Source organism: Trichoderma camerunense (assembly GCF_050948025.1).
Source record: "Trichoderma camerunense strain CBS 138272 chromosome Unknown V8C40scaffold_6, whole genome shotgun sequence".
In the NCBI taxonomy this organism is placed as follows: Eukaryota; Fungi; Ascomycota; class Sordariomycetes; order Hypocreales; family Hypocreaceae; genus Trichoderma; species Trichoderma camerunense.
Window position 1 is genome coordinate 1,215,673 of NW_028145364.1, and position 21,260 is coordinate 1,236,932.

A 21,260-nucleotide genomic window follows, 5' to 3' on the forward strand; every position below is an offset into this window, starting at 1 on the left:
AGTGATGCGTTTAATGAGTTTTGGTGTTTTTACTGGAGAGCGGGAGATGCTCGGTGCTGTTTTGGGGTATTAGTGGGGGAGCTGGGGGCCCTGAAGCCATCCGTTGATCCACTAAAAGGTGCTGTGCCTTAGTGTGTATCGTAGAGCGCTGGCGGATGGGTTCGATGATGCATGTGATCCATATCCCGGAGACATAAGGTAACTTACTGTCTGAGATGAAACCTGATACACATCCATCCATGATGGAAATCCATGGGACTGATTATGCAATTCAGCCGACTATGATTCCACAAGCGCTTATAGCCTCCAAATACCTACCACATACCCACGAAGCAGAAGTACCCTGCAATACTGGCGTTTGGCTGTTTCAAAAGCGGTTATGGACCCTTGGCTTGCAGGCCGTACCTCGGTGCGGAGTAGCGCTGGACGGATCTACAGTACAGCACATTTGGTGTAAGCAAAGCGGATGGACGCCTCGACGGCCTTTATCTTGGTTTTACGGCCGGCAACGTACCGCTATCTGTGGTAAATGAAGAGCCCAATTTGGTAAATCCCTCGGCAGCTAAGCCAACTTGGAAAAAGGGCATGTTCCTTTTGGCTTTTTTTTTCTTCGTATTACTCGTGGTGGCTTTGATTAATATCCAGGCATAGATAGAAGTCTCTTGGCTGTACTGTAAATAACCTGCTGGAGCACGAGGCTTACAGGGTTTGGTGGCTTGCCTTTTTACTTCAGTGCGATTTTTTTTTTTTTTTTTTGCGCCAGGGCTCGTCGCATCGCATCTCACTAATAAAAAACTGCGGACTCCGGGGCCACGTCTTCGCTTTTCCCTCCGGCCTACTCTTGCCTGTCACTGCCCTCCGCTGTCACTCCATGTCGGGTCCCAATCTCGTCCCACGACACATTGAGATCCTCCCTGACAGCGCTGTCGACTGCCTGGGATTCCCACCATGAGCGGCACGCGACGCGATGCCCCGCCGCATCACAAGCACAAGGACAGCGTCCCTGACGCGGGGCTGAGAAGTCTCGATCATTGTAGGTCCAACACAGCTCCCGGTGGTGATGGTAGAGGAGATGAAGACAATCCTCGAGCAGGATCGGTGTTGTGCGACGGTCATGAGAAGATCGAGCATCGGGGGAGAGGAGTCGAAGCTGGAGCGCAGACGAGAGGAGCAATTAGAGGGGACGGTGACATTCAAAGGCAACAAGACGCATGCGCTGACACAAGGCCACCTGTAGATAAAAGAGCGCTGCCAAAATGGAGATATAACTTGCGACAACAGGCGCTCCCGCTCATTCGTTGGGAGACGCCGTATCTGGCTGCTCTCCAGAGCAAGTTGCGCACCCCGGCGCTCGACAGCTACTTCGCCATCACGGCCAACCTGGGCACGCACACCTTCTTCATGATCTTCTTGCCCATGCTGTTCTGGGGCGGCTATGCGGCCTTTGCCAAGGGGTATGTTTGGGAATGAAGAACCTGCTTCGTTCAAAAAGTGCGGCGGCATCTACCGTCGCTTCATCTGCTTGCTGTATGGGATTGGAGCTTGGGATTGCTAATGTCGTGGGCGCAGATTGGTCCACATCTTGGCGCTGGGTGTCTTCTGGACAGGCTTCATCAAGGACTTTTACTCGCTGCCCCGGCCACTGTCGCCGCCACTCAACCGCATCACCATGTCTGGATCCGCCGCGCTCGAATATGGCTTTCCTTCGACTCATAGTGCCAATGCCGTATCCGTTGCCGTCTACGCAATCCTGCACCTGCGCGACCCCCTCAACACCTTTTCTGACACAACAAAGCTGCTCCTCGAGATCCTGTCGTACTTTTATGCTGTGTCGATTGTTTTTGGGCGACTCTACTGCGGCATGCATGGGTTCTTGGACGTTATCATCGGGTCAATAATGGGGGCTGGTATCACCGTCCTGGAATACTATTACGGGCCGCCATTGGACACCGCAATGCAGCACGGCACTTGGCTGGTTCCCGTCATTGCTGGCCTGGTTGTCGTCGTCTTTGTGCGAATTCATCCTGAGCCTGCAGATGATTGTCCGTGCTTCGACGATAGTGTCGCCTTCGCCGGCGTAGTAATCGGCTTGGAAGTCGGCACCTGGACCGTCGGAAGGACTTTCCTAGCTGGCGCTGAGTCTAGCATGGGCATTTTGCCGTATGTATCGTGGGTTATAGCAGCAAGGATGGTTGTGGGAATCATTGCCATTTTTGTTTGGCGCGAGACTATGAAGCCTACGCTGCTCAAGGTCTTGCCTCACCTATTCCGTCTTATCGAGTCGACCGGCTTTGACCTGCCCCGAAGATTCTTTACGCCCGCTAGCGAGTACAAGTCTGTACCTCCCGGATCGCGGCTGGATACATTATTTCCGACAGCCTCTGATTTTCCTCGCATGGTTGAGAGTATTCGACATCCCACAACTCGAGGTCGATCAGTCTCTATCGGGCCTCAGAGCGCGGCGGATGCATACGAAACCTTGGCTTACCGGGAACGGCAACGACGGGACAGCATTGGAAGCAATGCAAGTCTCAAGAGCAAATCAAGCAATATGGATCTTAATGGCAAAGAGGAAGATAAGTCAGGGAAGGGAGCACAAACTTCAGGTGCCCAGAAGGCAGCGTTTAATGATAATGAGTCGCTAAGAGGTCCGAATGACATTCTGGTTATGCAGGGGTCAGAGAACGGGAACCCGGATATCTATCTTTCCATGGAGGATGCGCGTGACGAGAAAGAGGTCTTTTCTCAGCTGGTGAAGCCGCGAGTGAGATATGATGTCGAAGTTGTCACGAAACTCGTGGTCTATGCAGGTAGGAATCCAACATTGCAACCCTTGAATATCGAGAATACAACTAACGAGAAAAAACCATCACAGGAATCTCGTGGCTTGCAGTGGCAGGAGTGCCCATGCTATTCAGCTTCATTGGTCTCGGCGTTGTCCGTACGGTTGCAGAACGAATTGCCTTTTGAGCAGTGACCGTTGCGCTTAATTGGTTCATGGTAGGCGCAAATCGTTTACACGTATACGTTTCCTTTTGATGAACATAAGGACATGATGGGGCGTTTTCTTTTTCTTGCCTTGTTCTGCTTCTTTTATCCTTTCTTGCTTCACGAATTTGAGAACTTTTCAAGCCATTCTATTTTTCTGTTCTGGCACGGCGACTGGTCGCATCATGTGAAAGACAGCCATAAGACAATAAACGGAGAACGCATGTATCCTAATATTCCTTCTTCCTCTTATTCTCCCTCTTCTTCTTTTTACGATTCTTGTCTTATTATCATAATCATCTTTGTGTATATTGGAAAGGGTATTGGGCGGGACTTAAGAAATAGGAGAAATGAATACAGCATTGATCCGGAGTACGTACAATTACGAGAAATCAGAATGTATCATACAGAACCTATTAGCAGTAGTCATTAAGATCATGTATTACTACTACCTGGTAGTAGATGCATTGAGTGATGTGTTGATGCTTAAAGTACATCGTGCTGAATGTTGTGGCTTTTCCCTGCTTCAGTGGCTAACCTTGCTCCATGCTGTGGCGCAGTTGCAGGGGTTTTAATGGGCGGAACACGTCTCGGCGCGTGTAGCTGCTGCACTTGTTCAGCTCCATACTTTGCACATGACAAAAAATTAACGACGACGATTGCATCTTGTCACCCAAGGATCAGCTAATTATAAAGCCACAGACCAAGTGGGATTGCATCGAAAAGCTTGAATCTCACCTCTGCAACTGCTTTTCCCTGCCAAAAAAAATGTCCGACTACGAGGATGAGATGGACGTTGATGGCCCTGGTCCATCTGCCGACATCACATTCTCGGCTGAGGCGACCAAGGGCAAACGGAGCGCTGCTAACCTGCCGGTTGAAGCTGAAGATACCCTGCCATGGTACGAAGGAATCGAAATTTGTGTTCTTGAATAAAGCAGCTCACTGACAATGTCTTTTCCAGGGTTGAAAAGTATCGTCCAGTAACGCTTGACGATGTGTCCGGCCACCAAGACATCCTAGCCACCATCAACAAGTTTGTCGAATCGAATCGCCTCCCTCACCTGCTTCTCTACGGACCTCCCGGCACGGGAAAGACGTCTACCATCTTGGCACTAGCACGACGAATTTACGGCACTGCCAACATGCGCCAGATGGTGTTGGAGTTGAACGCCTCCGACGACAGAGGCATCGATGTTGTCCGGGAACAGATTAAGACGTTTGCTAGCACAAAACAAATCTTTTCCATGGGCAGCAGTGCAGCGAAGGGCAATTCGATTGCAGGGTTCAAGCTCATTATCCTGGACGAGGCGGATGCCATGACCAACACCGCACAGATGGCGCTACGAAGAATCATGGAGAAGTACACGGCAAACACACGGTTCTGCATCATTGCCAACTACGCTCACAAGCTCAGCCCCGCGCTGCTGTCTCGTTGTACGAGGTTTCGGTTTAGTCCGTTGAAGGAGGGGGACATTAGGGTGTTGGCAGAGAAGGTGGTGGAGGAGGAGAATGTCAAGATTCAGGGTGAAGCCGTGGATGCACTAGTGAAGCTGAGCAAGGGCGACATGCGAAGGGCATTGAACGTGCTCCAGGCTTGCCATGCGTCAAGTGAGTTGCAGTGCACATATAGGTTGTACTTATTGGTCAGGGCTAACTGTTGAGCGTGTAGGCACACCGCTGAGGCTAAAGAACGAACCCAAGCCGCCGGAAAGCGAGATCAAGCGCGAGACAATTACGACTGAAACGATTTACAACTGCATTGCGGCGCCTCAGCCCGATGCCATCAAGGAGATTATGGAGACGCTCTTGAGCACGCCGGACGTGACGAGCTGTCTGAATACAATTAATGCGCTGAAGACAACGCAGGGCCTGGCGCTGGCAGATATTATCACGGCGCTGATGGAGCAGCTGACGAAGCTCGAGGTGAGCGCAGAGGTTATGATTACCTGGCTGGAAGGCCTGGCGGAGATTGAGCACAGAGTTGCTGGAGGAGGCAGCGAGATGGTCCAGACGGGGGCGGTGGTGGGAGTTGTGCGAGGAGGGGTGGAATTGATGAGCAAGTGAGCAAAGCAACGCCGTTTGAAAAGCAAGTTGACGCCGTGCCTGTAAATGAATACAGGCAAACAAGTAAGAGACAATATGAGGGACAAGCAATTAAGTCACTCGCATTGCAGGAAGCAATTCGGCATGATTAATTGATTGATAATGATAACAACATCAAAAGACTAATTACTCCGTTATTCCGCATCGTATCATTGTCATTATCTGGGGTAATAATATTCCGGGCCATATTCTCGCGAAACGGACAGAGCGAGCTTTAGTTGCGGGTGGCGCAGAAGAAGCCTCAAGCAGTCAAACAGCCCAGCCACTCACGACTCGCTGAAAGTCCCTGAAGGGTCCCTGAAGATTCCCCATCCGGCGGGATTTAGACTTCACGTTACGTCAGAAACGCGCGCGGGTATTGGCAATCACGGCGCAACTCTTTTCTTTCCTTTGCTCTTTCTTTCTTGGAGCAGCAAGTGCCAAGTCTTCTTAATTAAGGCAAAGATAGAAAAAAACGAAACAAACTTCTTTTCTCTTCTGCAACTGCAACTGCAACTCATTTCTCCTTTGTCAGCTTCATCGGCGATTCCAAATTGCATCCGCGGCAAATTCCGCTTTTGTTTCCTCTTGTTTGTTTCTCCCGCCCCCAGCAATGGGGCTCTGCCGGTCTGGGGCTCTGCTTATCGGCAACTAATGCCCGGGGCGCTGTTGTTGCCCGGGGCCAGCACCGCAATCCATCCAAATCCACCCACGGAGTAACAGTTCGCTTTCCTAGCTGGTCTTTGCGAATATCGTTCGTCGCTCGTCATCGCCATTCTCTCTTCTTCGGACCCATACCAGTGCTTTTGCCGTGCTCTACCTGCATCTGCCGCTGTAGCCGCCCGCAGCAGCCGGCGTCTTAGCTGTGGTGACAACGAGCAACAACATATAATAAGACACCGGAACTGGGGCGCTTCTCGATGTCCATGTCCGCCTCCCCAAGAGAAGTGGCCATGCTTTCTGCGAGCCCGAGCGAGGCGCCCAGCACCGCCGGGCTTCCCTTGCATTCGGGAGCCGACGTCCACAAGATCCCGCAGATTCTGCCGCGAGAGCGCGTCTTTCCCATCCAGATTGGCGGCGAGCTGTTCAAGCTGTCCGGCGCATCTCTGTCCTCCGATGGTTCGTCGCGTGCTGTGGCTTGCTTTGGCAAGACCAATCCCTGATCTTGGTACCCTTGTTTGCTAACTTTACTTTCTTTTCTCTTCTGAATGATATAGCACCGTCTTATTTCTCGCAATACTTCCTTTGCCAGATCAAAGTGGCTGAGAGCAAAGGCGAAGATCCCTCCTCCACGATCCGGACGCTATACATCGATCGCGATCCCAAGACATTTAGAGATATTGCGCTGCATTTACAAGGATATCATGTGAAGCCGCGGGACGGGACGCACTTTGTGCGCTTATTTGCGGACGCCCAATTCTATAATCGTATGCTTCTCTCGTGAGCCCAATGGCTCCCAATTGCCTTACTGGATACCCAAGGCACTAATCACCTTAATCATAGTTCCTAAGCTCATTTCTCAGCTCAATGAGGAGAGCATCTTCATGTCCATCGGCCATCGGGAATTCCAGATTCCTCGCGACGTTCTCAACGATCCTGCCAATTCCCCAAACTACTTCTCCCTCGGCTTCGCTCTCTTCTTCTCCCAGCCAAACGACCTCTTCCCTGGCCTTGATCGCGAGGGGCTGATACGCCCGCCCTCTATACTTCCTCCTTCAGTTCCCAACCGCAACGCCGACACCTTTGCCGAGCTGCTACGTTTGTTGCGTGGGTATCCGGTCAGCATTCGCGACGAGAATCATCGACAAGAGCTTCTTCGCGACGCTCGATACTTTCACTTTAAAGGCATCGAACAGCAGCTTGTTCCGCACTCCATCAGCTATAACCCTTTGCGCCAAATAGAAGAGATTGCCCTGCGGTTGGAGAATGTGCAAAAGAGTGGCGTTAGCATCTCCGCTGAAGAGTCTGACGGGGCCTCGCGCTCCTCCGTCAGGCATGTCAAGTATGCACGCCCATATGTCGACAATAAGCCGGCAGAGTTGGTATTGGAGATTGGTGGGACCACGGCCAAGTTCGTCTTCTCAGCAGAAGGGGTCAGAGCCGAGTTCTTTGGCGGCACAAAGGCTAGGGTGGCGAGACTGTTAGAAGTGGTTGCGACAAAGCTCAACCTGCCTCCGACCACGCAGCCACTGGGCCTCCTCATGGCGTCAGGGGGCGCCAGTTCGCAACCAGCTACGCCAGGCAACACTCCTCTCAGTGAGGATCTCGTCCGGGTCGTCTTTGAAGCAGAGTCTTCGATCACTCTCAACGGCGAAGACTATGAGGCAGATCTGAGCAACTACGAAGCCGAAGATTCCACTCCTGCCATTACCCCTGATACTGAAACTCCTGTGAATCCCAGGAAGCGCCGTAGGACGGGCGAGAGTATCGATATTAGCCTTCCTCACGAGGGCCAAGAATGGGCTGTTAAGACGGGACAGTTTAGGCTACGCATTCAGGAGAGCAAGAGTGGCAAAAGCGCTATCGAGTGCGTTTTCGTGGCCGTGAAGATTGATGCTGTGAGCTCGGAAAGGGGTAGGAATAAGACGAGAAAATTCCTTAGCGACTGATTTTGAATATCTGGAGAGGAGAAAAAAAAATGGAGGTATTTTTTGTATATAACATGTAATGAGCAAAGGGTAAGAGAAGGGAGTTTATTGAATGGGCTTGCTTGGGGGAAACGAGGCGATACCAAATATTTGGAGGTAACTGTATATGTCTCTGCCTTGTCCATATTGAGAATCATATTGAGCTTGATGATGTTGTTATCTTGATGTGAGTGTAAGACGGAATATCCTGATATGAGTTTAAGACAAAATACGTTGACTTGATATTCTCTTCTGTTTTTGAACAAATGGAACATTCCCCTGAGATATCAAGCAAATGATACGCTTTTCAGGCACCATGGTGGATTTGGGCTTTTCTAAAACTAAACAACCGGCACAAATGCAAAAGTCATAAACACCTAACAATTATGCAATGCAATTGGGAATCAATTTCAAGATATCAAACACCAGGAGCAAAGGTAGCCAAAGACCAGGGATACAAAGTAAAACAACAAGAAAAGCAAACACCCTCATACCAATTTTGTTGACTGCAAAGGGAACCTATCAAGGACCTTTGGAGAGTAAAAAACAAGAAAAGAAACGCCAATACAAGCATGACATCCAAAAAAACGCCGCCTTCGCCAGCGCTCCAAATTTGTCCTCCCCTGAATCCCTTTCCGTGTTGGGCATTGCGCGATATTGAGAGAAAAGAGGGAAAAAAGACATAGAGAAAGAATGTAAAGAAGGAGAAGAAAAAAAGAGGGGGGAAATTGCCCCAAAAAGAAGAACATAAAAAAACAAGAAATATGTAAAGAGGATGAACGAGGTGGTCCATCTCCTCATATCAATATAAATATCCCACCCAACTGAACCCAGCCCAGCCCAAACGTCGCCGCTTATACCACCCTTTATGTACACTCCATTGCATAAATTCAAAGCATAGGGAAAACGAAAATTCAAAGAAGAAACAAAAAAAGAAAGACACCTTATGCGTTCCTGGGCCTGGACCTGGACCTGCTTCCAACGGTGCTCGTTGGGTTGCTCACGTTCCGCCGGCCCATGCCGGATGTTGGCCGGCTTTGCGGTGTAGCTGCGCCTCTGGTTGTGCTCCTGGCGCGTCCTCTCCTCTCGCGGATCTTGGCTAGAGCTTCTTCGCGCGTCATGGTCGGTATCATTGCCGGATCGCTCGTGTCAAAGCTCGCACTGCTGCTGTTGGACGCAGTTCGCATTCCCCGGGTGAAAGATAACGAGCTTGAGGATCGCTCGTCTCGAACTGGGACGGTTGTGGTAGTTACTGAGTAGGTACTCTTGGAAGTAGATCGGGAGTCGGGAGCTGGGCGTTTCCGGGGGAGAGAAAACTGTTCTGGCTGAGGCTCTGGTGCTGGTGCCAGCTTCAAGCCCCCTTCCTCCTCCTCCTGATATCGCATTATCCTCTCCTGAGCGGTTTCGTTGTCACGGACCGTCGGGATGCTATGAAAGTTCGGAAGAGAGTCAGCTAGGGCGTCAATTCGCGGAGCATTGATGAGCGACATGAGCGATGATCTCCCGTGGGATAAATCATAGCCTGATGGCTCGGTAGACGGTGTTCTCGCAAACGTACGTTGATGTGCTTCTGTTTTTTCTTTGAGAGGAGACGGCTCTGGCTCAACCTCCTCGTGAGCCTCAATGACAATCTCTGCCTTGCGCTGGGCCTCCAGCTCAATGGCCTCTTGTTCAGATACCGTACGGAAGACGCCCTCCTTGGGGTAGAAGACGGTGCTTCGCCTGGCACCCTTCCTCACCTTTCCCAGCTTCAGCTCCTGCTGCTGCTCAGCGGGTGACGGAAGAGGCTGAGTAGACACATCCTTCTCCTCCTCAATGGGAGCCTCCACGGAAAGTCTCGTCTTTTCAGGGGTCGTTCGGGGAAGCTGCTGCATCATGCTCGTCCGACGTTTAGACTTGGAGCATGGACAACAGTGCATCTGACACTCGGCTTGCATGAACTCAATCATCTCCTGAGCCCGATCAGCTCTCTGCCTTTCCCATTGCAATTGCTCAGTAAGCTGCTCGATCTCCAGCTCGCTAGCAGCTGATGAGACGATCTCCATTGTTGAAAGAGAAACACGAGGATCCCTGCACCTGATGGTCGATGCGATCCTCCGCTTTCTGGGGGGCGACGCAAACTCGTCATCTGCTTCCTCGGCTGGCAGGGGAATACGGCCCTCGGCAGCGAGACGTGCAACCTCTTCGTTCTTGGCCGCCACTTTGTAAGCATCACGCTCCTGTTCAACCAACTTAAGGCGGGCGAATGCTTGTTCGAGCTGGTCCTGCAGGTTGCTAGCCTGGTATTTCGCCTCAAACGTTTCTTGCTCCCGGGTGCGGCTCTTCTCCCTTTCGGTTTGTAGTGATTCCTCCATTAGCTTGGTCATGGACTGCGCGGCTTTGACCTCCTCTTGGAGCTGACTGATGGTGGACTGAGCCTTGAGGTTTTGCTCCTCCCGAGCGAGGCTCCGGTCCCTTTCCTTTTGTAGTGATTCTTCGACTAGCTTGGTCATAGCCTGTGCTGATTTGAGGTCCTCTTGGAGCTGGCTAATGGTGGCTTGAGCCTTGATGTTTTGCTCCTCTCGAACATGGTTCCTATCCTTTTCGTGTTGTAGAGTCTCCTCGATCAATTGCGTTGATGCCCTGGTGGATTTGAGGTCTTCTTGAAGCTTGACAATGGTCGATTGCGCCTTGAAGTTTTCCTTTCGCGCGCGTCGAATTTCCTTTTCCCAAAGGGCCTGGGTGTGTGCGTGTGTCTCCTTTGCGCGTCCATAGTTTTCCTTTTCGTCGAAAAAAGGCTCACATTAGCCGGCCATACTGGCGAGAGAGAACAAAGTGCCACGCTGGAGGGTTAGGTGATGGAAGGCAAAGGGCTCTGCCAGCTTACCATGACGGTTTCCAATCTCTCGCCCACTCTCCTCTCCCGCTCCTTGCCCTCCTCAATCTCCCGCCGTAAGGCTCCGGCTTCGTCCTTGATGCGCCTCATCTCGGCCTCGGCCTCTTCGCGACCCAGCATGGCCCGCTTCAGCGCCGCATCGGCCGACTTGCGCTCCTGCTGCCTCGCCTGCATGCTCATGTTGTTGAACTGGCTGATCTTGTCGTGCACCGTACTGTCGCGACCCGCGAGGTTATCCGACGATGCTCCCTGAGCTCGCAATGTGCCAAAGAGATTGTCGCGGCGCTGGTTCACGCGATCGGGTGATGCCATCTGGAGGGGTCCACCAGCGGTCGCGGGGGAGTCGGGAAGACTCGTCAGCTCTTCCATTTGCTGCAGCGTGAGGTATTGTAAATGGCTAGGGGTCTTGTCTCGCGTCTGATTCGCGGCCGGTATCTCGTCGTGGCGATTCCCTCGAGGGGATCCGTACTCGTATGTATCGCGGAATATTTTCTCTTGTAGTTGCAGATGAAGCCTTACTCCGTACTGGGCAGGGTTATGCAGTTGTGGGCTTGTTAATAATACAACAATAAGGTGCTAATGCTGTTTACCAATTTCCACCACAAAGATTGTGCCAAGTGGGCTCTTGTTTGCTTTCAGTTGCTGTGGTGACGCCCCATCTTAGCGATGCCCAACCCTTATTGGGACTAGATACTTCGAGTCCCCACTGCTCAAGCAAGACAACGCCTGGGGGTGGGCTGTGCCGAGGTATTCAGCCGACATTTAGCCCTCATGACTTGCATCTGCCAAAGTCTAACATTTGAAGAACCGCAGCTGCAACCCTGGCGTGTCCGCAGCAGAGCCAATCAGGCCATCCGGGCATCAGCAACGGGAGCTTGTAAGTCCCGATGCGGGTATGCAACTGTAAGCTTATGGCCACGATTTGAACTTGACCTTTTCAATCTCAATCCCATTCCCCGAAAATTCAATCGCTGCTATAAAAGAGCTTCATCGACGGGAATCGCAGCTCAGCAGCCATGGCGGACTCGGAACTGCGCCAGCGGAAACAGCCAGACGCTGCAGAAGCTACCAAGCCAGCAAAGAAAAAGTCGAGCAAGTCAAAGGTCGAGGATGAAGATGCCTACTCCCCGTGGCTGGATGTCTTGCGCGTCATCAGCTTCCTGTTCGTGGCTTCGTGTGCGCTCAGCTACTGGATCAGCAATGGCGAGAGCTTCTTCTGGGGCATGAGGAACAAGCCCAACTACCTGAGGGTAGATTGGTGGAAAGCCCAATGGGTTCGTTCATCCCCGCCTAACAAGCAAACAGAGAAGCCCAAAGAAAAGATGAATTGCTAACCATCCGACAGCAAGGTCCCATCTACCTGACTCCCGAGCAGCTCGCTGCCTACGACGGCAAAGACCCCTCCAAGCCCGTTTACGTCGCCATCAACGGCACCATCTTCGACGTCTCCCTCGGGCGCCACATCTACGGCCCCGGAGGCTCCTACAACTACTTTGCAGGCTGTGACGCCGCTCGAGCCTTTGTCACAGGGTGCTTTGCCGAGGATCGCACGCCCGACATGCGCGGCGTAGAGGACATGTTCCTGCCGCTGGACGATCCTGAGACGGACGCCCAATGGACCACGGCCGAGATGAAGGAGATGAAGGAGATGGAGCTGATTAGGGCACAGCGCCAGGTGCATGATGCGCTGAAGCACTGGGTCAACTTTTTTGGAAATAGCAAAAAGTACCACAAGGTGGGCTACGTGAAGCGGGAGAAGAATTGGCTGGAGAAGCAGCCCAGGAGGGAGCTTTGTGCGCCGGCTCAGCAGGGCAGGTCGAAGAGAAAGCCAAGACATTCCAAGGAGGAGAAGTAGCTGTATACGAAAGAGAGAGGGAGAAAACAGCATGCATATGATAAATGACTCCAAAAGATTCATCCTTGTCTACGTCTAGATACTCACTTTGCCTGCTTACAATAAGACAATTGCTAGTGCAGTTTCTCTAGCAAAATCAAGAATAATTCATCACACGTCACAAGGCATCAAATGAACAAATTATGATTAGAAAACAACTCCTTCATTTTAAATAAGGTATCCAGATACATTTACACACATGGTCCCTAGCATGTGCTCTAACCCAGGACTCTTGCTGTCCTTTCCCCTTTCATAAAAACCTAAGGGAACAGATTACTTCCATCCCGCTTCAGAAAAAAGAAAATAGAAAAACCCTTGCTTGCAAGGAAGATGCATATATGAATAAAACCCCCCAAAATATGATATTACAGATCGTTGTCCTTTTTTTACCCGATCAACACCACGTTCATGTCGTCACGTCACTCCGTTTATAGCAAAGCAAAGGCAGCAGCCAGAGCCAGCAGCAGGCTGCTGGAAACGCCGACAGATGAGGCAGCGCTCTTGGGGATGCCAGTGTCTGTGGCGCCACCGGGAAGAACACCAGTGCCAGAGGGTGAAGAGGCGCCGGTTGTGACGGAGGGAGGAGGAGCAACGACATCGGTAGGAGCAGAAGCAGGGGGAGCGGCAGGAGCAGAGCCGGTATCGGTAGGAGCAACAGCAGGAGGAGCGCTGGCATCGCTGCCAGAGCCAGAGCCAGAGCCAGAGCTGGGGCTGGGGCTGGGGCTACCGTAGCTGGGAGGAGAGCCGGCAGGGGCACCAGAGCCGGAACCAGAGCCACCCTGAGCAGTAGAAGCAGCGGTTCTGTAGTTGGTAAGAGAACGGGTAGAGTTGGCAGAGGTGCTACAATTTGAACAATGTTAGTATTGCTCTTGATTTATTGTCATCGGCGTCCCAGATACTCACTTCTCGTTGATAACCATTGACATTCCGCTGGAGCAGTGCTTGGCCTGGCTGCAGAAAATCCAGATGGGCTTGGTGTCGTTGATCATGACGGTGAAGACGGGGATCTCCTTCTTGGAGGCACCGGCAGCAACTGGCATGAAGCTGGACCAGATGCCAGTAACGGAGCTGTTGACCTGGGAGATGGGAGTGCAGGGGTGGTCAAAGTCGGACTGGGTGACAGTGTGGTTGCCAGCCCAGAACTGGAACTGAACCATGGATCCGACAGCAGCCTTGATGTTGTCGGGGTAGTACTTGAGAGCAGGCTGACCGGCCATACCGGCCATGGGGTTCTGGCCAACTGAGACGACCTGGACATCGACGGCTAAAGGACAAATGCGTTAACACATCATCTTAAACAATGGCAAAACCGGAGTAACTCGACGTACCTTGGGCAATGGCAGCAAAGGCCGCAACGAGGAGGGTAGTGAATTGCATCTTGAATAAAGGTTCTTGAATTTTGGTTTGTTTTTTTCTGAAGAATAGGCCGGCCTAGAGAGAGAGAGTACCAGACTTCCCAAAATAAAACCTTGAAAAAGAGAGGAAAAGGAAAAAAGCAAGATTAATTCTTGAATAGGTAAGAGAATGTGAATGAAAACGATAGAACCAGCAAAGGACTAGCCTTTGGAATGTAAATGTAACTGGATAGAAGAGAAGAGAAGAAAAGTAAGGATACAAAAGAAACCCCACGGACAAACAGTAGAACGATGGTTGACAGAAGTTGAAGAAACAACGGAAACACGATGGCTTTTAATCTCCATTCATGTCACTCTCAACGTCCCCATTAGCGTCCTTGCACATTGCTTGAGGGGGGCATCGTTTACGGGGAACGCATTCGTCTAGGAGGCGCCTATCACATTTCCTCAAACAACGGGGCATAGCTCGAGTTGAGGCCGCTCATAGCGTGTATGAGACTGGTTTGGCCATAGACGCTGGTCTCGACTCGCCCAGGTCCAGAAACATGGTAGACTCAGCTCAATCGGGTACTCGAAACGCGGTGCCCCAGATGCTGTACAGCACGCATCTCTCCCAATGGCAAGGGTCGTGGCAGACCAAGTCAAGCTGCTAACCTTGCTTGGCCTGCCGCTAGCACGGACAGCAGTTCTCCTTGCCATGCTGAAGAAACATTTCGACCCTGGTGCCTTGACCGGGACCTGTCTCTCACACTGACTAACCGTCATGGGCGCCGGGCGATGCTGAAGCCGGAATTGCATTGTTGCAGGCAGGCCGCGCCACACCTAATTTTGAGGGGCCGGGGCCGGGGTCTGATGTTGAAGCTGCTTCAAGTCGAGCGTCTCCGACACACGCGAGACGTGGTCGGTTTCAGCGCAGGCAAACGCAGTGACCGCACGGCCTCGACGCAAATTTAGTCCTGATGGGATTTGTGTTTCCAATTGCGTCCAGGCAATTCTTTTTCGACAACGTGCCTGGGGTTTTGAAGGCTCAATGGCGTCAAAGTGCCGTTGTCAATTGGGCAGACGCAGAGTCGTAGACGCCACAAGCCCCCCTGTCGTATATTTGCAGAATGCCGGACTATTAATACGTTAGTGAAACGCTCTAGTAACCGACAGCCATGCGCACGCCCTGAGCCGCAATAACGGACAAGTCATGATCCGCCTTCTGAGAAACGACCAAGGCCAAAGGCGGCAATTGTTTTCTCGCTTCGAGTCGGAACGTCGCCGTGAAATTTATCAGCACCAAGATGAATAATGCAAAAGATAAGAGTCCAGTAGATTTAAATGATGCTATTTCGTGTCGATTGCATTTTCATGCGTAGAAAATCCGTATCAGAGACGGATCGATTAAACTTCTAGTGGCGATAGGTTTTTCTCAATGACCATCAAGTAGAAGATGAGAAGCAGCTCTTTGTACAACCAAATTCTTCGAAATAAATCGCAGACACTCTCAGCCAGGTGTAATAGTAAATCTGACCAATAAACTTTCATCGCTTTCCCACCATGGCCATGGATGATTTTGCATTGTGAATCTAGCATCGCATCGGAAACAATGCGTTTCATGCACGCCGTCTCTCGCGTGGTTCTCGAGAGGAGCTGGAGGCATCCGGCCGGCGTTGTTTTGGCCTTCCGTGCAATATGAAACTGTTGCGGAGACATTGTCCGGTTGAGATTTGTGTCACTGTGAGGAGGCAATGGCGAATCTACACACCCGCGAAGGCTTTCAATAGCTCATGGGATGGCCGAAAGCAGGGGCCCGGGACGCGCATCATCTTCCAACCAGATCAACCGGACGATGTCGTAGCAAATGGTTAGTCTCTCACAGACCAGATACAAGTAATGGCAGCTGGACGTGACATATTAAAGCCCTGTGACCCCTAAAGATCTAGCAGCAGCTGAGGTGTGACCTTTTCTAGGTCTTCGACCTATACGAGGAAACCGTTAACATCATCTGAGCAACTCAAGAAAAGACAACACGAATGCCATGCTACCAATAATCTTACCTCTAGAAACCCGCCTGGCTTCTCGACAGCTGTTCTTGCGATCGCCTCTCGAACGAAGATATCAACGTACTTGCCCACCGCCGTGTTGGCGTCTCTCGACAGTCTCGTAGCCTCCTTGGCGAAATACTCGTGCAGAATCCGGGTCAACAGGGCTTTAGGAATTGACTTCTCTGGCTCTGCTTGCTCTTCCTCTATGTTTATTGTTTGGTTCGCCGCAGTGGCCTGGTCATCTGAGGACTCGAACGGGTTACTAGACTCCGAGGCATCGCGAGCAGGTGGTTGAGCTTTGTTTGCCTTGGCTGGCCGGCCGCGACCAGCTCCGGTGGATGATTGTTTAGGTGGCATTGGGAGCGCTTTGTGGTCAGCTCGATTGCTCCCCAGCGTCCGTGTACGCAGCTAGATAAGGGTTATGCTTGGACAGCAGTGACTGAAGTAGATTGCGCGCTGTGCTGTAATGTTCACGGTGATTCGCAATACATGTAGGTGGTTTACAGGCAGGTACTTGGAGCTCGGGCTTGCTGCCTTCCCAATCACAAGCGCGATATACTATGTTAGTCAGCAACTCGCACACAACGACCGCGAGGCTGAGAACAAGCGCGAAGAGAAAAAATTGCATTTTGAGGCACAGCACACGTTGCACTTGGAGTATCAAATCAGAGCGTTGTTGTTTAAATCTCTAAATCAAGGGAACTTGCATTGGTGTATAATTACAGCGACCTAGAAAGCACGGCAAGAGCCAAATCGACTAATACGCCGTGCCCATGCCAGTCTAACCCGCAAATAGCAACTGTTACACAGGTCGGGATATCTGGCCCAACTTCCCTCAATACCTTCCATTCCGGTCTCCTTTTTGATCAACCAGTGGACGCCGCATTACACCCACCTGGCCAATTAACCCCATCTCCGCGTTAAGACGCCCGGAGAATGTCTATACAGAACGTAGAAAAAGCAATTTAACCAGAGCCACCGGAGAAGGCCTTTCCGAAGAGAAGGATCTGGAGCTGATCGTAGATGGACAGGACACCAGCACCGGCAACACCACGGAGAATGTTGGCACCAGCACCGTTGAAGAGAGACTTGACACCGTTCTTGGCAATGATCTGGCGGGCGGCATCGAAGGAGTTCTTGTACTTGACGGCCTCACCAGAAGTCATCATCATTCGTCGTCGGATAGTGTCAAGAGGGTAAGCAGCGATACCGGCACCGGTGGTGACGCACCAACCGAGAGCGAAAGAGGCAAGGAAGTTGTTGGCGAGGGAACCGACCAGGAGAACAGGCTTGATGGAGTCGTACATGCCGAAGTAGAGACCACGGTAGACGATGATACCAGCGACGGAGGGCATGAAACCACGGTACAGACCGGCAATACCGTCAGAGGCGAGGGTCTTGCGGTAGACGTCAACAAGACCGTTGAACTGGCGCTCACCGCCCTTCTTGGCGGACTTGGCATCGTTGGCAAGACGGGTACGGGCATAATCCAGGGAGTAGACGAAAAGCATAGAAGTGGCACCAGCAGCCTTGAGGAGGATCAGTATCAAGCATGTGAAGATGAGGGGTTATTACCGCAAGGTAATGGAAGAAAAACTTACACCACCGGAGGCCAGGTTACCGAGCATCCACATGCCGTAGCCATCACGCTCCTTCTTGAAACCGAACATCTTCTTGAACTTGTCACGGAAAGCAAAGTTCAGGGCCTGGGTAGGGAAGTATCGGATAACGTTGGCAGTGTTACCACGCCACAGGGACATGACACCCTCGTCGGCGGCGGTACGCTTGAAGCAGTCACCAATACCGGCGTAGCGGCGGTCGAGACGGCCGTTCTTGATCATCTCATCCTGTTGTCCTGATTAGAGAAGAGTTTTCACAGTTGTAGATCCCGAGAGAGACAAACCTGGTTCTGGATGAGGAGCTTGACACGCTCAATGGGGGCGGCAGCAGTCTTGGAGACAGCAGCGGAGACACCACCCACTATTCAAGTTGGTTAGTTCGAATTCTTGATACTTGACGCGAGCCGCCGTCTATGTGTTATGCTTATCCCGCATAAGCATCGAATAGTGACTTACTGAGGAAGTCCGCCATGAAGGGCTGAGAGAAACATTGTTAGCGGTCAGGTTTCACATGTGCAAACGCGATGCAAAAAATTTTCTCATCCAGGCACACGATGGAGATTCTTCACGACTGAGAGCGAGGCCCTGGCAGACATCATTACACAGCATCTCAATGTCATCTAGACGATTCAATTGATGATACTGGCAAAATATCTCTCGGAGTCGTTTCGGAATCCTCCCGTGGCGTACCTGATGGAGGGGGACGAGGCGGGCAGATAAGGCAGGCAGAATCAACTTACCGGCATGCCCAGGACCTTTTGAGGCTTCTCAGACATTTTGACCGATGTGCAAACGCTTTCCCGGAAAAAAAGAAAGGATTGAGGGGAGATGGAGATGAAAGGAGGAAGAGGAGGACAACGGGGGGAGTCGAGCGAAATAAATTCTGCACCGACGGGCGAATGGCTTTGGGGGGGAGGGAAAAAAAAATTGCGGCGGGTCTCGAAGGGGACACTTTTTCAGAGCGACTCTTTCCGGCCGCACTAGCGCTGCAGGCTTGGGCCGCGCTGCTTTGCCTTCCACGGCAACAGAGCGCTACAGCGCGTGGCAGCCTCAGGCAGAGTGTGCGCCTTTTAGGGGCCGTGCCAGCGGCCTAAAGGCGCCGGAGCAGCGACCTTCAGGCGCCAGGAGATGCGCGCCAGTTTTTTTCGATTTTTTTTTTTTTGCCTTGCACTTTTTGTTTGGGCTGCACTGTGCTGTACCACCCACGGCCTCAGCGCCTTGATGTCACCCTGGGTGCAAACTACAACTTGCACCCGGTCCGCCCCGATCTTGCTCCCCGCCGAGGCCACCCGCCAGTGTGAAATTCCTAACCTGCCTATTCCTGGCGTCTCCGAGACACCCAGAGAACAAAGTACTCCGTATAGAAGAATGCTGCACACGCACTTTGCGCTCTTCATGTCCACACAGCTCGTCACCGCTTCAGCCATGGCCCCCCAGATTTGTGCATGGAAGATACATATGGAGGCCTATCAGTGAAGAGTGCTCCGTAACATGCAAGTCCAGCTGGCAAGCTGAGAGAACGACAAATATAGCTCGTCATTTAGCCGCGTAGTCTTGGGCCTTGCAGCCATCATATGGCACCAGTGTCTAGTTCACGGGACTTGAGGTCAGCCCCTTACTGTCATGACTCCAGATCCCAAACACTGTTGGAGCGAGAACAGCTTGAGGCTTAGCGGACACCCCGGCTTCCGTGGGAAATGCACATACAGCGAACGATAAGGAGTGCAACCATCCCGAAGTCGCCATTGTCCATCTCGCCCAGGCATTGCCACACCGTTGCCGCCGATCTGACCGGCCGTGAGAAGCCATCCCGCCTACTCCGGCTCCACCGGTGCAAGGGAGGCCGAGGTCTCCAGCCTTACATGTTACAGGTGGACACTGTCGGTCTTGGTTCAGAGCCGGCCAGTATTTGCCTCAAGACTCGTATCAGGAGCACGGGCGAAGAAATCTCTCCTAAAAACTCTAATCGGGTCTATCGCTGTTAGGGGTAAAGGCTGTGCCGTACCTGTCGCCCTAAGAGGAAAATAAGAAAAGAACATGGAAAGGGAAAAAGAAAACCTGGAGAAAAAGAAAAGGAAACACGGCCGCATGTCTCCCCTGTTCCATAATGAGACTCGTGCCTGAATTCCACATTCGTTCTCCAGTAACCGCGTATTACATACAAGTACCCTCTTCCCCGAGTGACCTGGCATTATTCTGCCTCAGGTTGTGGACCTTGATAGCAGTGCGCTGCCTCAAGCGCGAAATGTTTTCACTCACTCACAAGGCGTTGATTGGTCGGGGACTTGCAGAACTCCGACTCTTTATGAGTGCTGCGACGAATAGAAAATCTCAACTTGTAATAATCGGTGAGATAGACAACACACCGTAGTATATAATAAGGCTTTGCCCCGATTCACTTGCACGATACCCGCCATCTTCACAGTCTCCATTGGTTGCATCTCACCAAACATCGGAAGGCAAATATGGATGCCTTGATACCTAAGAAAAGGAGGGCGGAGAAGGGCTAAAGACCGTGGCTGATGACCTGCTCGGCATTATCACAATCTGGTTTGATCTGATTGGGCCACTGTCCAACGCCACTCTGAGAAATTCACATATTCTGAGGGAGTTGGCGAGAATAGCTATAGATGCATGGGTCAATCCTATGCCACCAAAATCTTCTCACGAGCAAGGTTTTGGTTATTTGTAACATGAGAGTAATAATGAGCGAACATGGACCTCTCTGTATGGACGTTGGTAGGTAATACCTTGGGAGTAAGACGATGACAGAAAGCTAGGGGCCAGAGTGGATAGGCCGCACATTCAGAATTGATATTGATATAAATGCAGTAGTAGCAGTTGACCCGATGGCGTATGCTGCACGGCATGGCGCAACATCGACATCGCGATTACGCATGTGATAAAAAAAAAAGAGAGAGAGATAGCATAAGCCTGCCAATGCGATGCCAATATTGCGGCAACAAAGCATGAGTCCATCCCCATAATCTCATCACAATTATTCGCAGAACGGACATGTGCGTCACACAAAGGTCAAGGAGGTATTCGCGTCGTTTTGGTCATTTTTTGAAGTTCTTCATTCCGTTGCCATTTGCTAAAGCGTTTCCGGTTCCCATGAAATGCTACACCGAGCATGAAAAGCGTCCCAACTAAGGCTTTATATACCTCGTATCATCCTCTTCACTCATGGTCCCATTTTCTTCCTTTCAGACCAACCAGGCGCCAAATCTCAATGCTTTAACTTTCAAACATGGTGGTAAATTTACTCGCCGATGGCACGGGCTGCGCAATTGTCAGTGTCTCTTGTTCTCTTTCAAAGCGCGCACAAGGGGAACGGGTTGGTGAGTCGTACTGTAGATCTTCATCTTGCTATGAGTGATGACCGGCTTGATCATGCCCTTCTCCTCGAGGTCGCGGATGCACTGGCGGGCGAGGGAGCCGTTGATCTTCATTCGGTCGACCAGGACGGCGACGGTGACGAGGCGGTAAGACTGGACATCCTTGTAGAGCTTCTCGGAGATGGTCTTGTCGAGCAGGACGGCGTGCTGGGCCTTGTCCTTGACCTTGCCCTTGGACCACTTCTTCTTTTGCTTCTTTGCTCCAGCTGCAGGCGCCTATGAATTTTAAAAGATCAGCATCTGCATAGCGACGTCCATTTCATCATGGTCGGCGGCGGCGGTGATGGTGGCATACCATTTTGTCTGTGATGTGCTTGGCTTGTCGACGGAGGAGTGGTGGAGGAATTGGAATTTTTGGCGACGACTTAGAGTAGCCCTCCCGCTTCAAC

The 21,260-nt window shown here is 51.6% G+C and overlaps 9 protein-coding genes across 9 annotated transcripts; 4 read left to right on the forward strand and 5 right to left on the reverse strand.

Moving 5' to 3' along the window:
- Positions 1 to 651: 651 nt before the first annotated feature.
- V8C40DRAFT_241307 (phosphatidic acid phosphatase type 2/haloperoxidase) lies at positions 652 to 3,471 on the forward strand. The gene is made up of 4 exons (XM_083214996.1): positions 652 to 1,033; positions 1,238 to 1,454; positions 1,570 to 2,810; positions 2,876 to 3,471. Exons 1-4 carry the CDS (start codon positions 949 to 951, stop codon positions 2,968 to 2,970), a joined length of 1,638 nt encoding a protein of 545 aa, XP_083074991.1. The 5' UTR covers positions 652 to 948; the 3' UTR covers positions 2,971 to 3,471.
- Positions 3,472 to 3,756: 285 nt separating this feature from the next.
- V8C40DRAFT_264475 (activator 1 subunit 3) lies at positions 3,757 to 5,055 on the forward strand (the record flags this gene model as incomplete). Its single annotated transcript, XM_083219539.1, has 3 exons — positions 3,757 to 3,890; positions 3,953 to 4,599; positions 4,661 to 5,055. 3 exons carry the CDS (start codon positions 3,757 to 3,759, stop codon positions 5,053 to 5,055), a joined length of 1,176 nt encoding a protein of 391 aa, XP_083074992.1.
- A 758-nt stretch (positions 5,056 to 5,813) lies between these two features.
- V8C40DRAFT_192778 (BTB/POZ domain-containing protein) lies at positions 5,814 to 7,887 on the forward strand. The gene is made up of 3 exons (XM_083211869.1): positions 5,814 to 6,192; positions 6,291 to 6,500; positions 6,577 to 7,887. Exons 1-3 carry the CDS (start codon positions 5,994 to 5,996, stop codon positions 7,680 to 7,682), a joined length of 1,515 nt encoding a protein of 504 aa, XP_083074993.1. The 5' UTR covers positions 5,814 to 5,993; the 3' UTR covers positions 7,683 to 7,887.
- A 46-nt stretch (positions 7,888 to 7,933) lies between these two features.
- V8C40DRAFT_241311 (uncharacterized protein) lies at positions 7,934 to 11,135 on the reverse strand. The gene is made up of 2 exons (XM_083214997.1): positions 10,567 to 11,135; positions 7,934 to 10,459 (listed from the first exon to the last, which is right to left on the reverse strand). The coding sequence occupies exons 1-2, from the start codon at positions 10,942 to 10,944 to the stop codon at positions 8,645 to 8,647; spliced, it is 2,193 nt and encodes a 730-aa protein (XP_083074994.1). The 5' UTR covers positions 10,945 to 11,135; the 3' UTR covers positions 7,934 to 8,644.
- A 248-nt stretch (positions 11,136 to 11,383) lies between these two features.
- V8C40DRAFT_241312 (cytochrome b5-like heme/steroid binding domain-containing protein) lies at positions 11,384 to 12,585 on the forward strand. The gene is made up of 2 exons (XM_083214998.1): positions 11,384 to 11,849; positions 11,921 to 12,585. Exons 1-2 carry the CDS (start codon positions 11,592 to 11,594, stop codon positions 12,428 to 12,430), a joined length of 768 nt encoding a protein of 255 aa, XP_083074995.1. The 5' UTR covers positions 11,384 to 11,591; the 3' UTR covers positions 12,431 to 12,585.
- Positions 12,586 to 12,615: 30 nt separating this feature from the next.
- V8C40DRAFT_192808 (cupredoxin domain-containing protein) lies at positions 12,616 to 14,058 on the reverse strand. Its single transcript, XM_083211870.1, has 3 exons — positions 13,798 to 14,058; positions 13,373 to 13,733; positions 12,616 to 13,309 (listed from the first exon to the last, which is right to left on the reverse strand). Exons 1-3 carry the CDS (start codon positions 13,844 to 13,846, stop codon positions 12,898 to 12,900), a joined length of 822 nt encoding a protein of 273 aa, XP_083074996.1. The 5' UTR covers positions 13,847 to 14,058; the 3' UTR covers positions 12,616 to 12,897.
- Positions 14,059 to 15,616: 1,558 nt separating this feature from the next.
- On the reverse strand, positions 15,617 to 16,465 carry V8C40DRAFT_192813 (CENP-S associating centromere protein X-domain-containing protein). The gene is made up of 2 exons (XM_083211871.1): positions 15,867 to 16,465; positions 15,617 to 15,788 (listed from the first exon to the last, which is right to left on the reverse strand). The coding sequence occupies exons 1-2, from the start codon at positions 16,209 to 16,211 to the stop codon at positions 15,741 to 15,743; spliced, it is 393 nt and encodes a 130-aa protein (XP_083074997.1). The 5' UTR covers positions 16,212 to 16,465; the 3' UTR covers positions 15,617 to 15,740.
- Positions 16,466 to 16,819: 354 nt separating this feature from the next.
- V8C40DRAFT_274123 (mitochondrial carrier domain-containing protein) lies at positions 16,820 to 18,249 on the reverse strand (the record flags this gene model as incomplete). Its single annotated transcript, XM_083220570.1, has 5 exons — positions 16,820 to 17,383; positions 17,456 to 17,701; positions 17,758 to 17,834; positions 17,930 to 17,951; positions 18,214 to 18,249. 5 exons carry the CDS (start codon positions 18,247 to 18,249, stop codon positions 16,820 to 16,822), a joined length of 945 nt encoding a protein of 314 aa, XP_083074998.1.
- A 2,267-nt stretch (positions 18,250 to 20,516) lies between these two features.
- V8C40DRAFT_241322 (40S ribosomal protein eS25) lies at positions 20,517 to 21,202 on the reverse strand. The gene is made up of 3 exons (XM_083214999.1): positions 21,167 to 21,202; positions 20,826 to 21,087; positions 20,517 to 20,755 (listed from the first exon to the last, which is right to left on the reverse strand). The coding sequence occupies exons 1-3, from the start codon at positions 21,167 to 21,169 to the stop codon at positions 20,736 to 20,738; spliced, it is 285 nt and encodes a 94-aa protein (XP_083074999.1). The 5' UTR covers positions 21,170 to 21,202; the 3' UTR covers positions 20,517 to 20,735.
- Between the last annotated feature and the right edge of the window lie 58 nt (positions 21,203 to 21,260).

Coding starts and splice junctions, on each gene's coding strand:
- V8C40DRAFT_192808 (XM_083211870.1), bottom strand. CDS start 13,846: ATGCAATTCACTACCCTCCTCGTTGCGGCCTTTGCTGCCATTGCCCAA. Junction 13,734..13,797: donor CTTTGCTGCCATTGCCCAAG/GTACGTCGAGTT, acceptor TTTGTCCTTTAG/CCGTCGATGTCCAGGTCGTC. Junction 13,310..13,372: donor TCAATGGTTATCAACGAGAA/GTGAGTATCTGG, acceptor TTCAAATTGTAG/CACCTCTGCCAACTCTACCC.
- V8C40DRAFT_241312 (XM_083214998.1), top strand. CDS start 11,592: ATGGCGGACTCGGAACTGCGCCAGCGGAAACAGCCAGACGCTGCAGAA. Junction 11,850..11,920: donor ATTGGTGGAAAGCCCAATGG/GTTCGTTCATCC, acceptor ACCATCCGACAG/CAAGGTCCCATCTACCTGAC.
- V8C40DRAFT_192778 (XM_083211869.1), top strand. CDS start 5,994: ATGTCCATGTCCGCCTCCCCAAGAGAAGTGGCCATGCTTTCTGCGAGC. Junction 6,193..6,290: donor CGCATCTCTGTCCTCCGATG/GTTCGTCGCGTG, acceptor TGAATGATATAG/CACCGTCTTATTTCTCGCAA. Junction 6,501..6,576: donor GGACGCCCAATTCTATAATC/GTATGCTTCTCT, acceptor CCTTAATCATAG/TTCCTAAGCTCATTTCTCAG.
- V8C40DRAFT_241307 (XM_083214996.1), top strand. CDS start 949: ATGAGCGGCACGCGACGCGATGCCCCGCCGCATCACAAGCACAAGGAC. Junction 1,034..1,237: donor GCTGAGAAGTCTCGATCATT/GTAGGTCCAACA, acceptor GGCCACCTGTAG/ATAAAAGAGCGCTGCCAAAA. Junction 2,811..2,875: donor GAAACTCGTGGTCTATGCAG/GTAGGAATCCAA, acceptor AAACCATCACAG/GAATCTCGTGGCTTGCAGTG.
- V8C40DRAFT_192813 (XM_083211871.1), bottom strand. CDS start 16,211: ATGCCACCTAAACAATCATCCACCGGAGCTGGTCGCGGCCGGCCAGCC. Junction 15,789..15,866: donor AGCCAGGCGGGTTTCTAGAG/GTAAGATTATTG, acceptor TTCCTCGTATAG/GTCGAAGACCTAGAAAAGGT.
- V8C40DRAFT_241322 (XM_083214999.1), bottom strand. Junction 20,756..20,825: donor TAGCAAGATGAAGATCTACA/GTACGACTCACC, acceptor ACAATTGCGCAG/CCCGTGCCATCGGCGAGTAA.
- V8C40DRAFT_241311 (XM_083214997.1), bottom strand. CDS start 10,944: ATGGAAGAGCTGACGAGTCTTCCCGACTCCCCCGCGACCGCTGGTGGA. Junction 10,460..10,566: donor AGAGATTGGAAACCGTCATG/GTAAGCTGGCAG, acceptor TTCGACGAAAAG/GAAAACTATGGACGCGCAAA.